Below are 16,974 nucleotides of genomic sequence, written 5' to 3' on the forward strand. Positions count from 1 at the left end.
ACAACCAAGCACGCTTGTTCCAAATTCTTTCCATTTTATGTTCCATGCTCCTCCTTGATTCGCTCTAATCCAGCTTAACCAACATGGATCAGTTAACACCTATTCTCTCCTTTTTTTCTCCACTTACTAGTCTACTCATTTAGAACACCTTCATTCCCGTTTCTCATTCTGAACACCAGCGATTCCTCAAGGCCAATCTCAAATGCCACCACTTTCATGAAAACAGAATTTTCCCTGCTACAGAAATTCCTCACTGTTCCCTGAACTTCCAAATTACTTGACTTTTATCCCCTTAATGATGGTCTGCCTCTTTAATTCTGTGTGATTTTTTTCCTGTATTAATATGCTGTAAGTGTCTTCAGATCAAGAACTGTTTCTAAGTCATTATCACATATTCCATAGCATCTTACCCTTAGTTGGTATGCATTCACATATCAGTTAATAAGATATTGGAGAATTAACCTGAGAACCAATAAGGCTTCTTCAATGATGGGCAATTCTCCCACAATCTATTCAGACATTCAACAAATATGTATCGTGTATTAAAAAGTTTCACAGACTATACTAGGAGCTCGTGTAATTTCATAAATGAGGATTGTTCTAAAAGTAAGAGAGGAGACAATGAGCCAGGGGCACAAAATCCACCACAACTGATGCAACATTGTGACTCTAAACATTTTGACAATGGTAACATTTCAATGTTTACTTGTTTACTTTACGGTAAAAAAATTATTGTTTACTTGTATATTTGTATGAAAAACATGCTAAATATTAGACAGGAAGACACTGAGAAAGTATGTAAACGAGATTTTTGCTAACTTCAGTGGGGTGTGTGCATTTATCTCAGCTCCCTTGAGAAAAACAAAACACTAAAATGACACTTTAGCAGTACAATAAGGTGGACCACAATAGCAAAGGTCACATGGGGAATGAAAACAACAATGGAGTGTCAACACACTTTGAAAGGTGAAATATGGATGAGATGGTGGTTTGGGAACTGAGTGAAAAAAACATCCAAAGCTGAAATCCCACTACCTTCCACAGGGGGTCATTTTGAGAAGCAAGCCCGTCTTCTCCGCACAGCACTGGGAAAACTCAGGTCTCAGAGGCAACAGAAGAAAGCTGGGGTTGGGCTTATAATTTTAAAAAGGAATAGTGCTCATGTCTGTATATGGGATAGCTTGACCCCCAGATTCACCTCATCCCAAGCACAAGCCAGGCAACTACTCCCCCACAAACCCAAAGACAAGCAGTTCAAGTGGAGGTGAGACAAGAAGGGCTCACGATGCAGGGAAAGCCTGTACAGTGGAAAGCAGAGCTGAGATGTCATTCATTCGCTCAGCAAATATGTAATAAAAGTAGACCAGTGCCTTCTCAAATTTACATATCCAAAACTGAGCTCTACAAATCCCCATCAGACCTGCTCTCTCCACGGCCCTCCCGGTCTCAGCCAATGCAGTTCCGGTTGCTCCGACCAAAAACAAGCAAACAAAAAAACTTGAGTCTTGTATGTCTTCCGTAACCAGTCTATCAAGAAATCCTGCTAACTTGAACTTCTAAATATATTAAGAACCTGACACCTCCCACCAGCTCCATGGTCACCACCCTGGGCCAAGCCACCATCATACCCCGACTAGATGACCACAATAGCCTCCTCGCTGGTCTCTGACTCTTCTTCCCTTCATCTAATCTTAACACAGCAGCCAGAGTGCTCCTGTTAAAAGTGAGCCAGATCGTGTCATTCCTCCACCCAGAACCCTCCAATGGCTCCTTCCTCATTCAAAGAAAAAACCAAAGTCCTTGCAATGTCATATAAACCCTACATAATCTGACTCCTCATGACTTCTCTGACACCATCCCCTACCATCCTTTTTCTTAGTATATTCCAGACACATTGATCTCTGACCTCCCTTCCCCACTCACACACACATACACACACATTCACAAAGATACAAGTCAATAAATATCAAGTATAATCCAAGGTGAAAGCTGCCTGGTTTTGAACAGAAAAATGACACGATCTGATTTTCATTTTAAAAGAATCACACTGGCTACTTCCTAAGATTAAATGGTAGGGGAGTAAGGGTAGACAGATGGAAACCAGTCAGGAGGCCAGCCAGGTGGTAGAAGATTGGACTAGGGTGGCCGCTGTGGAAATGGGGACCATACTTTGACAGTAGAGTTCAAGAAAATTTGTGAATGGACTGTTGACTGTATTTTTTAAAAATGATAAAAGTCAAGAATGATGTCCAGCTGTTAGCCTGAGCAGCTTGGACAACTGAGCTGGCATTAACTGAAGAGGGAGAAGACTGTGGGTGGAACAGGGTGGAAGGTTGAAGCTTAGTTCAATTTTAGACATGTTTATTTAGGATGTTCATCAGATATTCAAGTGGAAGTCCTTGGTAGACAATCAGGTCTAGAACCCTGAATTCTAGAGTTGGGGCCTCGGCTGGAAATGCAAATTTGGGAGACGGTGGCATGCAGATACAGCAATAAGACTGGATAAGATCACCAGAGAAAGGAATTTAGCTACAGAGGAAAAGGAGTTCAAGGAACGGACACTGGAGTGCTCTGATACTTAAAGGTTACGGGATAACAAGGAACAGCAAAAAACAAAAAAAAGACCAAGTAGAAGTACCCAGAAACCTACAAGAAAAACCAGATGAGTGGGTGTCTTGGAAGCAAAATGAAAGCAGTGTATCAATAAACGAAGCAATCAGCTGTGCCAGACGATGCTGAGAAGTCAATCCAATTAAGAACTGGGAAATGGCCATTGGATTTAGCAGTAACATGGTCAACAGAAATGTTTACGTAGAGTGGTATGAGCAGAAGTGTGGATTTAAGAGAGAATGAGAGGAAAAGGATTAAACCACTGAGAAATGGTGCAGTAGCTGGAAGGAGATGCTAAGTCAAGAAAGGAGCTTTTATTCATCATCTTTAGGTAAAAAGAGGCACCCCAAATACCACATGAACAAATCAAGTTTAATATTAAACAACAGGTCTGCTCTGAATACATTGACCTATTTAAGTTCATATTTATCCTGCAGGCTCACATTAGGCACTGAAGGAATATTTTCTTTTCCCCTGGAAAAAAGTCAAAGTAGAGCAGTTAGATAATGTCTAAATTTTTAGAGAATTCAGATGCCCTGTTCGGTTTCCTGAACATGAGTGACCTTTGGGAGCAATTTTCACCACTGTGCCTGCTCTGTGGTTAAGACACATCGTTGTCTGGCTAATCTATCATCTCTCCCAGCTGAGTTTCTAAGCTGTCCAAGCAAAAGATTTGTGAAGCACTAGAGAAAAGCAATTCTTAAGAGTAAAATAAATGAGATCAAGACTCAAGATCAAAACAGCAGATGCAGACTTCCTGATTATATTTAAACCCATGGAATTAAAGAAATAATAACAAAAATAGTCTGCCAGTCTTAAGAAATCCATGGCCATTCCTGTCTGGTTTTCATTGAAAACTGGAAAGACTATTCCCACAGTGACTGGTTGAGAGGTTAAAAACAAAAAGCAGAAAAATGATGGCAAGTGCAGGCATGCTATGTAAAAGCACAGACAATAACAAACTAACCACTAGACTTTCCTGTGACTCATGGAAAAATATGTGAAATCAGGTTATCCAAGCTTAAAAATAATGAATCATACAACTTAGAATACAGATGTCAGGAAAGTAGATGTGAGTTTCTGAGTAAAAATAATAATGGAATGATATAGAGACATTTATGTAAATGTCAATCAACTGCTACCATAAAAAAGCAGATTCTGCATTATTTCTTTAAGAATCCGTGAAAAATATTAATAAACATAACCAATGTCTTCCTCAGTTAAATACTAAGAGACGTTACATTCTGTAGTCAGCAGGTTTCATGCTTTCTTATGTTTGAGCTTTTTAAAAAAAAATCATCTCTGATTTATATCTCTAAATTAGATGAGAACATATCTTAATAGGCTTGTTTTGGTAGAAAATCCAAACTTTGGTAATTACACAGCACAGCTAGAAAACACTTTGAGAGATCAATTACATAGCTGGAAGACAAAATGAAAAATCTACTGAAGTTTTAAGCCAATAAAGGTCCAAAGAAGGAGAAGAATAAACAAAACTTGAATTTTGGTTCCCAAGTTGTCATCAATTGTGTTACTTGGTTTTCTTTGATCCTTTAAACAATTTATGCTTTAGATACTTCCTTCCCCCAACAACAGCCAAAAAAACAAATAAATCTGGTGTTTGGACTACAAATTTTTAAAGTTTAATGAATTTAGATAAACTAGAATTTATATGTCTCAAAGTTAAGATTAAGCTTTAAAAATAGAATTATCTCACAAAAGGTAAATTTTCATACACCTTTTATATATTTATAGATATATAAATGTATATAAACCTATAAATTTAAATACATATATTTAACTGTTATTTGCAGTGGAAACTCGTGTTCAGGTCTTCTTCCCTCCCACCTCTCTTGCCAACTTTCAAGATCAAAACACTTATTTCTCCAATCTCCCAGCTGCTGAAAGTGTTTCCTGCTGAGAACTTATTACCAAGACCCTCCCCAGGAATTGCCATCCACAGAAGAAGGCTTCCCTGCCCATATCTAAGTGTTAAGTTCAATGACAGTAATTGGGGAGAATAAAGATTTGGTCTCCTAACTCCAAGACAGGGCAACTCTGAACTATCATTTCACCTGTAAGCACCTGTCCGACCTGCTGAGGCCTCTGTTGGGATATATCTCAGTTCATCATCTGCCTTGCCTTCTTCGTCCCTCACCCCTTGCCAGCAAACCTCTGAGCACAGTCCCCAGCAAACCTCTGACATGCAAATCTCTACCCCTCGACTGTTTCCCAGGAAACCCAACCTGAAACATCGTTCATCCTAAAGGCTAGTAAACCACAAGAGGCAAGGTATCAGTCCCCCAAGGGACTGTTTCTAACCCAGTCTGTGACCCGAGCTTAGTCAGTCATTGCATGCTGGAGAATGAAGCAAAGAAATTCAGTTTATTCCTGTTTTGATTGTCCAGTCATTACTGGAAATAAAAACCATAACACGGTTTCTTACTGACTGAGAACTTACTATATGCCAAGCACTCTGCTTAGCATTTGATTATATCTTTTTAATTCATATTCACAATAACTCGAGATAAAAGTTACTATTATTATCCATATTTTATAAAGAAGGAAATCAAAGGTTAAGTGTGTTAATTATCTTGTCCAAGGTCATAGTACTAATGAGTGGAGGATCCAAGTCTCCAAACCCAGCTGTCTGGGGTTCCAAAATCTAGTGTCTAATACTACACTGTGCCCTCTGATCTCCATCAACTTCTGTCAGCAAACGTGCCTGCTAGTTCCACCCTGAGACAATGCAAATGCCAGAGCAGAAAATAATTGCAACTTCCTGGGAAAACCCACCAAATTAGCAGGTCTTCTTGGGCAGCAAAGTCAATATCAAGTATAAGAAATGCTGAAGCATTTTAAGTAATTAAAACTCTAACCTGTGGGTTTCTAACTAAATCAGTACTTAAAACTTACCATTACTTTGAAATAATGAAAAATACTATGTTGCTTCTGTGCTTTATCTTTGTACTAATTTTTTGGGGTATTTTCAGTTGTAAAAGCTTCACCTCCACTTAAAAATGAGATGAAATTCAAGCTACTGAATCTGTGATCAATGTATACGTTATAGATTTGATTTTTCCTTATTCTGGCACAGTATATTAAAATAAGTATTAGACTTTTCTAGCAGGGGAATTTATTTGACTTTTCAACTCTCTCCACAATATTAGAAGATCTTAGCAGTGTGGACAATCTAAAACTCTCGACTGCATATTTGTCTTGAAAATTGATTTGTATAGTTCAGTAAATTTCTTTTTTAAATGGTAATTCTTTTTGTTGACTCCACTAAGTACGTCCAAAAGCAATAGGAATTTTAGAAATATGGATGCCCTGAACATGGATGGGTGGTGAGACAGAAGAGAGACAGTGCAGAGGAGCTAAGGACACTTCAGCAAGGCAGGGGTCTGTGTTTACACCTCACCTATGCCACTAACTAGCTGTGTGTTATTTAATATCTCTGAGTCACTTTATTTTCTGCATCATATAAAATTAACAATACATGTCTCATAGGAATATAGTTGAACTAAATACTGTAACATTTTCAGGAACCTCTTAGGCATTTAATTAGTAGGGACTATTATCCTTGACAAAGATGGATATGTACACACTTTTCAGTGGGAATCGGCATACGGGAAATTATTTTGTTTTGCTTTGTTTTATTTCAAAGGAACCCTTAAGGGAACCATCCAGTGAAAATGTTTGAAAAGCATGCATTTTACATGTAAGTGTCAAATAGAAGTAATTGGACAAAAAAGGAGGAAATGGCAGGAAAAGACAGTACATTCACATAACAGCGTAATGTAAAATTTAGCTTAGAAATGTTTTTGCCTTACTTAAATTCATTTCCAGGCAGCAGTAAGATTCTCCTCTTTTCCCATGAAAACAGAAACTCCCTTGGGGGATGGTATGCGTAAGCCAGCTAGCATTCCCCCCAAATCTGGGAGGGCTACAATCCATTTGCTAAGCCTACAGAGTACATGGTACATGGATGGCCTGATAAAAAGAATTTCCTTTGCCTTAGAATTTCTTTTGGATGCCAACTATTGTTATAATTAAAATATCTGTGAGATAGAATTCTTCTTAAAACAATTAAACCTTAAGTTGAGCGTTCATAGCGCATAATCAAAACATACAACAAATGATGTTTAAAATAAGGTAAATGTGAATACAAAACCTAAACTTGCAAAGTCAAGATCCGTTTCCACCTACAGGTTGCTGGCAAACCTAAGAAATATTGATAACATTTGTCAAATGAGCACAAAATTTAGGAACAAGTAATTTCCCATCGTTAGTCCCGAGAATGGGGCAGTGGAGGTGAAAAATGACCTGCTGGCTCTGACCAGCTGTTCTCCATCAATTGTTTCCCTTCTGTTTGGTGGTTCTTCCTCAAACACCTTTGCCATTAGCTCATTTCCCTTCTTCTTAGCTAAAGAGAAAGCCACCACAACCTTAAAGATTAGACTCAAAACCCGACTGGAAGGCTACTATTTGACTAAGAGCCACTTCAACCACAGCATTTCCTCTTTCTTCTTAATTCCTCCAGCTTTTTTTTCCCCTCTGGCTTCACCTTCCAGGTAACAGAAGGGAGGAAAAGACAATCTATGAAGTATGTGTCAAGGTAGGTCCCAAACACTAATTATATATTACCTTTATATTTATAAATATATTTATCTGTTTACTCTGTGTACCAGAAATTGTGCTATAAATGTATCTTTGCAAGGGCTCTCGGAGCCTATGGTCTAGGAGAAGACAGGCATTAAGCACATCATTTCATGACACTAACTGTTGAAGAGAGTAGACGGGGTCTTATAAGAGGAAAAGGTCAAGAGATTGTGTGGTGTTTAGAGTGTGAGTTAAGTGGAAAAGCAGTGGTTGGTTCCAGGGCAAAGAGACTAGTTTAGACAAAGACCCAAAACTGGGAAAGTAGAAAAGGTTTAAATAAAGGGTGAAGAAAATTTAACAGGATTATTTATGAAAGAACATCTCAAAACCATTCGTATGGTAAGAGGCACTATAAATTTTCAGAAGTGATATATACTAAGCACTATTTTCCAAACTCTTTTAGGTCTTTTCTTTCTTGTTCTTCTTAGAGAACTTTCATGTTCTTTGAAGAGAACGGAAGGAGTGGCTTAGAAGAAGCAGAAGGAACAAGGAAAAATCCTTTCTTAATTGAAGAAAGTAAGAGAGAAGAGAAGCTGTGATGGACATCGGGTCCCAGGCAGCCAACCTCTTTGCCTCCATGCAGCGCGCTCCTGAACTTGAATCTTCTGAAACAAGCCTGCACCGACCATGTGACAAAGGTTTTACACACATTATTTCATCAAACTTATATTGACAATACGCCTTCCAGATAAGTATCATTAGCACTATTTTGCAGACGATGGAACTGAGGCTTAGCGGGGTCCAGAGATCCACTCACAGACAGAACTAGTAAGTGACAGAGTTGTGACTGAGTTGCAAAGTTCATGCCCTTTGTGTGAATATTTACCCCTCTTTTACTGCACATATAATTTGGTCTCCTTTCTCAATTCTCTCTCCTACTTCTGATCCTTGCTCTTCCGTCTGTGCCCTGCATTCCCTTCTTTCCTTTTCTTTTCCTTCCAGCTGTGCCTCAAGCCAGCTACAGGGATATCAGAGCTCTCACCCAATCGGCTTTCGGGAGGCAGGTCAGGCCACATAAAGCATCTGCTTAAAGCCCTTTCATGTTCTACACAATACTTTATTTCTCCTTTGCCCTGTGCAAGGGTCCTAGGCCAACTGAAAGAGATTAGAGCTAGAAGCCTCTGCTCATTGGGTACCATAGGTGAAAAGTTCCTGGATTTTCTGTTTTGAGAGAGAGTAAAAGTTTTCAGTGATAGAGTTCATTACACTATTCTCAGTTATTTTTCTGCCCCTCCCAGTAACTTGTTCAACTTTATTTGCATATCATAAGCATATATTTAAACATTTGGTCCCCATCTCAGTTACCCTTGTTAGAAATTGAATAAAATCTTAACCCCCATCATCCGTGGGGACTATTAAATAAATTACAGTTTTTTCCTACTGTGACATATTATGGAGTCATTAGAAAGAATGAGGCTGTACAAACACAGTAACATGGAAAGTTGGCTATGGCGTATTGTTCAGAGTGAAAAGAGAAAATTATAAAATAAATGATCCAGCAAACAAAGGCCAAATGCCTATATATGCCAAAATACATAGGAAAATGTTTAGAATATATGTCAAACTTGAGAAAAGGACTGGGGAGTGGGGAAAATGAGGGAAACTTCCAATGTGATCTTACATACTTTTGAGTTGCTTACTTCCTTATAATGCACTCATACCGTTTGTATAAGGCAAAAAATAATGTGAATCAATGAGCCGAAATATTTGATGATGCCATTACTTAGCTGGACTTTTCCCCCATTATTTGTTTCATTTTATTTTTCTGACTTTAGTTTTCTTTTCCTTCTTCCTACACAGCCTGGGTGCCAATTACACTGGGCTTTTTCTTTTCTAAACATGTTCTTAGGTTTCACCTCAACTCAGAGTACTCTCTTTTTCCTGAAATGTAATCTCTTTAAAGAAATCAAGCACATATTATATTTTGGTACATACTTCATAAAAGGAAGAGTGAAAATATCCAGTAAATTTTCTGCATTTTGAATCAACAAGGTTTAATAAATTAAATATACTAAAACCTGAAGTTTAAAGTTGTAGAAAAACAATAAATAGTTACAAAGTTTCTGCATAGATCATTATTTCTTTGTAAAAAGATGGCTCACTTAAACATTAAGTGTATTGCAACAGCCTTGAATAATTACTAGAATGAGGTGGAGTACACAGACACTAAGAGAAAAAAACACATTTCATTCTAAAAATTAAAAAAAATCAAGAAACAAGTTTCTTACCATTGTGAGGGTAAACGGATGGTTCTCTAATGCAGACACGCTGGGACAATGTAGAATAATATACTAAAAAGCAACAAAAAAATTTTAAATGACCCAAAATGAAGTTCAAATATTTCAATGATGCTAATTTTCAAAAAATATATATAAAGATAAAGGATATTTTAAAAGTTGCTGGACACTGACTCACCTGGCCAGGTCTTGCTTTAAAATTTTCCTTGACCATTCGAATCTCCATGACATCTGAGGGATGACTTATGACCGAGATGATGGTGACTGGTTTATTGCTCCGGATACACCTATAAAGTCTTTCAGCACAATACAGGCACAAAGGTCCAGAAATCCAAAGCCAAGTCTAATGGAGAATTTTTGAAATACACTTTAGGAAATACTTATAGAAAGCTTTTTGTCCTGGCCAATTGCTTATTTGATGCATTCCAGTAATAATAGAATAATAATATTTTAATCTGTATTTTGAATAATAAAGTGTAAAGAAAAGTGAGTGAAAAACAACAGATGCTCACTGCAACTTATTCAAAGAGTAAAGAATAAAATAAAAGGGAAAGTAATGTCAAGATCCTACCCTCAAGCCATTGCCCAGGGTATAACTACCATTGACAGGTGAGCATGCATAGTTCCATACATCCTCCTTGCACACAACAAATATATAATGTATATATGCAATATCTTTCTCTAGAGAGAAGAAAGGGAAGTTAAAAGCTCAAATAAATCTGAAGATGATTTTAGAAAAAAATATGCCAGTCCAATGTTTGTTAAAAAAGAAAACTCTAGATATTTTTAATATGCATAATTTATATGCATAATGTCCATGTATAAAACATATACCCAATGCAGGATATGTCTCTGCACATATTTTAAACATAGGTATACTAAGTGTGTTGTTCACAGTTTATTTTTACATACTATAATACAAACAGAAGGTAATTAGATAGAATTTGGAAACTGTGACGATTTCACATGTGTGCTGGAGGGACAGCCCCGATCCCAGGATAACAGCAGAGCCTGGGTGGCCAGCATTCCTCCTGCAATGGCACACTTTCTCTCCCTCAACAGTTGAGACCTCCAACCCAAACTTACTTATTTCTAACGGAGGTCCTGAGGAATTAAACCCAGGACCTTGTGCACGCTAAACATGCTCTCTACCACTGAGCTATTTCCCTCCCCGCTGCCAACTTATCTTCATGGTCACTTTTTTAAACCTTAGATACATTGTTATTCCAGATCTTCCCCCTTCCATGCAGACAGATCATACCTCTTCCTCACGTTTAGTTAGAAACTGTGTGAAGAGTAAGTAACACAGGTCAAACTCTGCAACTGTGGGACAGTCACGTACCCTCTGAGCGTCAGGTAGCCCACGAGCAAAACGGGAGTCAGGATACCTGCCCCTCCCCTAACGTATAGCGTTGTGCGACGCCCAGAAAAGTTCTGAAATTTGTAACGTTTCATAGCAACCTAAAGGATTATTATTAATCAGAAACACAAGACTAACACACTCATTCCAAAGTCATCTACAAATCACTCTGCCTTTTGACTCCTCTTTCTTCTTAAAACAGACACTCAGCATCACTATTTCCTGACTTCCACTTGGTACCGACCAGGAGTACAGAGTGCAGTCTCCTTGTGGGCAGCTCGTAGCCACAAGGCAAGATTAAGATGCTATCAAACTACTAGCTGGGGATTTGGGGAAGAAGTTTTGTAAAACCAAGTGTTTGAGTCAAAGACCTGGTTTTGCACTCTATTGCTGCCACGTGTTTGTAAAGTTTGGTCAAGGTATTTTGAGTATTTAGGCCACAAATTCCTCTTCAGAAAATTGAGGATGATAGTAATTACTTCAAGGAGTTACTGTGAGTATTAAAAGAAATTATGCATACAGTAAGCAGTCAATAAATTGGTTTTAAAACTTGGTATTTACAATAATATAATGTTGTACAATAATTTTTAGTACTAGTACTAATTCTTTCGCTATTGTTTTTACTATTCAGCCTATTTTTCTCAATGCGTGGAGAAAATATCTTTGTCACATTTCTTGTGGCAAATGCCAGTGCCACAGTGTGCAAAGATCAAATGGTCAGTTAAGCAGGAACTTTCTATATTCTATAATAGCATAGGTCTTTCTTCTTGAACTGTTAGCTGCTTACAATGGAACAATAGGTATTAACTTGCTATTGAAACATCCTGAAATGTTCTCTTCTGCAAGAATAACTGCTTTATATACCTTCAAAAGCATGTTTATATGCAATTATTATGGGAACACGGACTTTGCAGAGACCATCAAAGACTCAGAATTAATCTGACCTGTGGAAAATTAGCTTGGAACCTGGGCTCTTCCATACAAATCTTCACAAATGTGTTCTGGGTAAGCTCATCTGGTTTTGAAATTCCTTCGGGGAAAGTTTCACGAAAACGTTCTGCGCGATCCTCTGGTAAGTGAATATCCTGGTAGTGGGTTCCATTCCGATTGATGCAGCCAGGAGGGTGGGTATCTAAATTAGTTTGATACTTCAGCAGCCCTCTAAAATTAAATGAGGGAAATAAATAAAAATAAAGAAGCAAAAAGGAGATTGAAATCAGGCAGAAACAGTATGAGAAAGTAACCTTTTTTTCTTGTTAACTTTACATAGCCTTCATCCAAAAGGTACTTCTCATATACCTTACTTACGAACAACTGAGAATCTTAACATTTTAAATAAATTCTTAACTATGAGACTAACACAAAACATTTAGTGCCCCTCCCTTAAAATGCCACAAATACATGGTAGGAAGATACGTGCCATCTTTCCAAGTATTCTTGAATTTGATAGCCTTTACTTCAAGTCTATTAGGCATTCAATCACACACAAGTTTTCACTTCAATAAACCCTATAATGATGAGTACTTTCGATACATCTTCAAACACAAATGAGAAAGTACACGGGTCATATCTGATTTGGCTAAGACTGGATACAACAGGCCTTGCAGATGTACAGAGAAGCGTTAGACAAACATAACAGCAGCAACTGGAAGCCTGCGTCTCCTCTGCTCTGAAAACAACACACAGCAATCAGACCCTAACCCTGTGTACTCTTCCATTTCGCCATAAACAGGACCACATAAAAGGCTCAAAGTAATGAGTCAGGAAGGAGCTCTTAAAACTCTAAAAATCCCATTCTGATTGTTTCATATTTTGTGAGATTTAAGACAAGCCATCCAACTTTCTGTGTTCTGTATTTCTTATCATGAGGACTTAAGATCTACCTCACAGGGACAGTGCAATCAATGACAGATTATACAGAACCTTTTTTTTTTTTTTTTGCATAAGCAAATCTTGAAGAAAAGAGCAAGATTTTGAAATGCACTGAAAATGTCTTAGTGTGTTTTATTTCAATTTTGAAGATAGTAAAATTTTGGTTTCCAAAATTAGTTTTCCTGATTGGCTAAGAGTGTGTTAGTGTGTTTTTAAGTTGCCCTTCACACTCCCAAATAATTAATTTTAGTGCATTATAAAAGCGTATCTAAGTACATCACAGCTATAATGATTTTACCAATGATTTGACAAAGAATACTTTAAAACAACAAAAACCATAATAAGAATAATGATACTAAATAGTCCCAATATACGAAAGTTAGGAGACCGATGATCAAGGCAGTCTTTGGTACACAGCCATGGGCCACGTGTGGCTACTGAGCAACTGAAATGGAGTACAGGCAAAACCCGGAACTTTTCATGTTATTTAATTTCAATCAGTCTAAATTGCACAGCCATAGCACAGCTCTAATGGGCATAATTAGACATGAAAGCAACAAGAACAACAAAAAAAAGCAAAATGGGCAATGCTACATAGACGTACGGTGAGAGAGTATACAGCGATGATAAACTCTGATTATGACATTCCGGAAAGGGCTTCCTGGGGGAAGCAACTGAAGGATGTGGAGACCCCAATGGTTAGAGAAGAGGAGAATGCCATCCCGACACGAGGGAGCAGGATGAACAAAGGCACGCCCTTTATTCCCCAATTAGTAGAAGGGATAGTATCTTCTGCATTCATATATCCCCCTTATGACCACACTCCCTGCCAAGTCTCACCAGCTCCCCCAGCAGGTTTCTTGCAAGTAGTAAATCATCAATGCATTTCTAGTGAACTGATTTTAAAAGCAAATAATAACTACAATATTGGTTTGAATATAGCAAGTGCATCCTAAAGTTAAAACAAAGGGAATATTCTTGTATTTATTGTTGTATCTTTTACAATTAAATGAAAAGTAATTTGAAAGCAGGGAAAAAAAGGGAAAAAGATGTTAGTGAGTGGAAAGCAGAGAGTCTTGCCAAGTTAAGACAGTGATGGTGTCAGGGGTGGGGAAAGGAGGCATACAGACTGTGTGGGAATAGGAACACTTACTACTAATTTTTTTTTTTTTAGTTATGTTGTATTATATTCCAAAAGAGAGATTTTGAAGTATCTCTGGAATGTCTAGTGTTCCTCAATCATGAGAAGTCAAGCATTTTATGGTGTATCACAATGCATGGTTGGGATTTTAATGCAATGCACAATGCACTCAGCAGGATTTTAAGATGTGCTCTCACACTCAACAGTATTTCAAAAAATAGATTTCTTTCTTTTTTTCTTTTTTTTCCTCAAGAGGCATGATATTTATACTATTATTTTTTGAATGCTTGGCTATGACAAAGTCATAGAAAACAATACAGTACACAGAATAAACCATATCAGGTTAAGACATAGAAATTAAAAAAACATTTTACGGCAAAAGTTAACCATCACAAAAACACCAGGCCTGCCATAAGGAGAATCACAGAATCATCTCTACTTTAATTGCATGTTACATATTTCTAACAAATTCAGTGTCACTTATGAGATCTTTATGTTTGTGACTTTAATCCATTCTTAAAGTGGAAAAAAATAATCCTTGTCCCACGAGGAACCTACTTTTTACCTAATAGTCTATAACATACAAAACGTTTCTTTTCTTTGCAGAAAAAATATAACAACTTGTTTCTGACAGCCCTTTTTACTTTGCTTCAAATATGAAACAAGAGCTTAAGAAAATTCATTCAAATTCAATATTGCAAAACCCATTGGAATTCACTGGATTCTGTGGAATCCTCTAGAATGTACACTAGTTAAGGTCAAGGATTTGTCTTGTGCCTCTACTGTTTTTCTGGTGTCTAGAACAGGGCCTGTAATCTGTAGCAAATTTTCAATATTCATCGAATGGATTTGTGAATGCCTGGAAGTATGCAAACAATGTTTTCTTGTGATTGTTGCTGAAACACATGATTGAGTTAGTTGGTTTTAACAAACACAGTAGCTTGAATTCATTCTAACTTCAATAAAGATGTCTAGGCTTTAGCAAATGACATTTAGCAAAATTAACCATGCGTGTACATTCACCTTTGCAGGGAATAGCATTAAATCAGTCTGCAACTTACAGCCTCTCTCTTCACCCTTAAGTATGGCTAAGTCCAACCTGAGATCTCAGCTCTGCGCTGACCCTGAGCCAGTTCTAATCTAAGTAGTTACGTATCAAGAGAGTCAAGCCTACATGCTAGCAGCATCTAGAGACAGAGAGCTTTCCTAAGCTAAGGATCTGGCGCACCTCAGGAAACCCGCAGCATCTGGATGCTCAACCAAAGTTTTAGTCTCACCCTCACTTTGGGCTAGGCAGATTCTTGCCTGATTCTTTCCTGGGCTCTTGCTATTGATAACCTGAGTGTACTTGCATCCTGCAGCTTGACCAGGGCACTACTGTGTCTAGCTCTTGCCGGTGGTGTTGCCCAAGAAGACTGGGCAACACAGATAGAGCCAACATCATCAATGCATGGTCTGTGCAGTCTCACGGAACCCCGCTCTTAGAATGGCCTTGTAATTGGTTCAACGCTCTGTCATCACCATCTTGAAATGCTTAATAATTTTTCATCAAGGGGCCCCACATTTTCATCTTGCAGTGAGCCCTGCAATTATGTAGCCAGCCACAGACACAGCGCAGATGGCAAAACTAAACCTTGGAGTCTAGGGACATAGGATCAAGAGCTGAACCTTCCCTAAGTGTGTGAGTAAAACAGACCATTTAAAGAAGTTTCCTCAACTGAAAGAGAGTGATAATGTCCATTACTCTCTACTTCACAGGTATATAGAGGACAGGGCTTTGATCTCTGGGAAAGGAAAAAATATCCTTTCCAGTATTTGTTACTATCGCCTCTGCAATTAGGCTTTACTAAAAGGGCAGTGGGGGATAAAAGATGATTTCATATTTCAGAAAAACACTGATGTACTGAAAATATTTCTTAAAGTAAACGTCGCCCTTGTTCCTTCTCCTTCGTCTCCAACTCTCTCACCCTGTACCTCTAGCCAGAACCACTTGTTACGGTAAATAAGGTCCCAGGAGAAAAGTTGAGGTTAAAATTATGTGAACAAGTATTTGGTCTGAAGCTCACTATTTCTACCCTCAAGGTGGGAGAAAAAGTAAACTCACAGTTTAAAAGATGAAAAATTCACTAGTAGCTTATAGCATAGATTACCTCATGTACATGAAAATGTGCTGTATACCCCATACCTCTCTGTACATACGACATCCTTATGGGAAAAAACACCACATGATCTCAATTTCCACCCTCACACCTGGACTTTAGCATGAAACGTTAGCAAAAGTAAACAAATCATAAGACTTTAGTCCATAATTGTTACACAGAAATCACTTTTTACATAAAAATGAAAATTAATCCTATGAGTGGGAAATTAGAAACGGGAAAAAAACACATACTTGCCTTAAAAGATCATCATTGTAGACAACATTATATTTATTAACACATGGAAAATAATGTAAATATTACGTGAGGGAATTTTGGATTCCACATAACAAAGGCTTAATTTCACAGGAATTTTATTCACCCTATCTATTTTAGGTGAAAAATTCAAGAATCAGTAAGTGAAAGAAAGCAAGTGAAAAGAGATGAAAATTTTCCTTCCATGATCCAAAGAAATTTTAGCCACAGAAGTACACAAAAATATCCAACAAAAACATGCCAGTCTACAATATAACCAAACTAGTCAAGACTTACAAGCTAATTCCTCTGGCACAGGAATGGATGTACCAGTTGCCATAATAACTTATTATCTAGACAACACTAAATATACGTGACAGGCCCAAAATGGGAATCCAAGTTACACTGAAACAAACACACAGATTATCTTTTTATTGCTGTCTGCAATACTTTGATAACTGAGGAAAATTGGAAGGGCCTAGAAGGACAACACATTCCTAGCTAAAAGCCAATTAATGTAATTCCAGTTAATCCAGCAAAGAGTGAGTGATGACTTCCGAAAGGGATTCCGCTGGCAAAGATGAGTAAGAAACATTCCTAACCTCAAAAACACTAACGTTAACCTAAGACACATCGCCCTGCTATATTTTCTTTTCTCTTTCATATTGGAACAAGGCCGCAGAGAACACTGGAATTTTT

At 37.7% G+C, this 16,974-nt stretch overlaps 1 protein-coding gene across 6 annotated transcripts in view; it reads right to left on the reverse strand.

Annotated features, from left to right (window-relative positions):
- The window catches only part of NOX4 (NADPH oxidase 4), a 128,548-nt gene that overhangs the window by 60,593 nt on the left and 50,981 nt on the right, over nt 1–16,974 (reverse strand). For all 6 annotated transcript variants that reach the window (XM_064492797.1, XM_031460529.2, XM_031460525.2 and 3 more), the window contains 3 exons: nt 11,814–12,030; nt 9,688–9,852; nt 9,501–9,563 (listed from right to left, as the gene is read on the reverse strand). In XM_064492797.1, the coding sequence (XP_064348867.1) occupies nt 9,501–9,563; nt 9,688–9,852; nt 11,814–12,030 (445 nt within the window). The remainder of the gene's footprint in view (nt 1–9,500; nt 9,564–9,687; nt 9,853–11,813; nt 12,031–16,974) is intronic.

This window comes from Camelus dromedarius, chromosome 12 (genome assembly GCF_036321535.1).
Source record: "Camelus dromedarius isolate mCamDro1 chromosome 12, mCamDro1.pat, whole genome shotgun sequence".
Classification (NCBI taxonomy): domain Eukaryota; kingdom Metazoa; phylum Chordata; class Mammalia; order Artiodactyla; family Camelidae; genus Camelus; species Camelus dromedarius.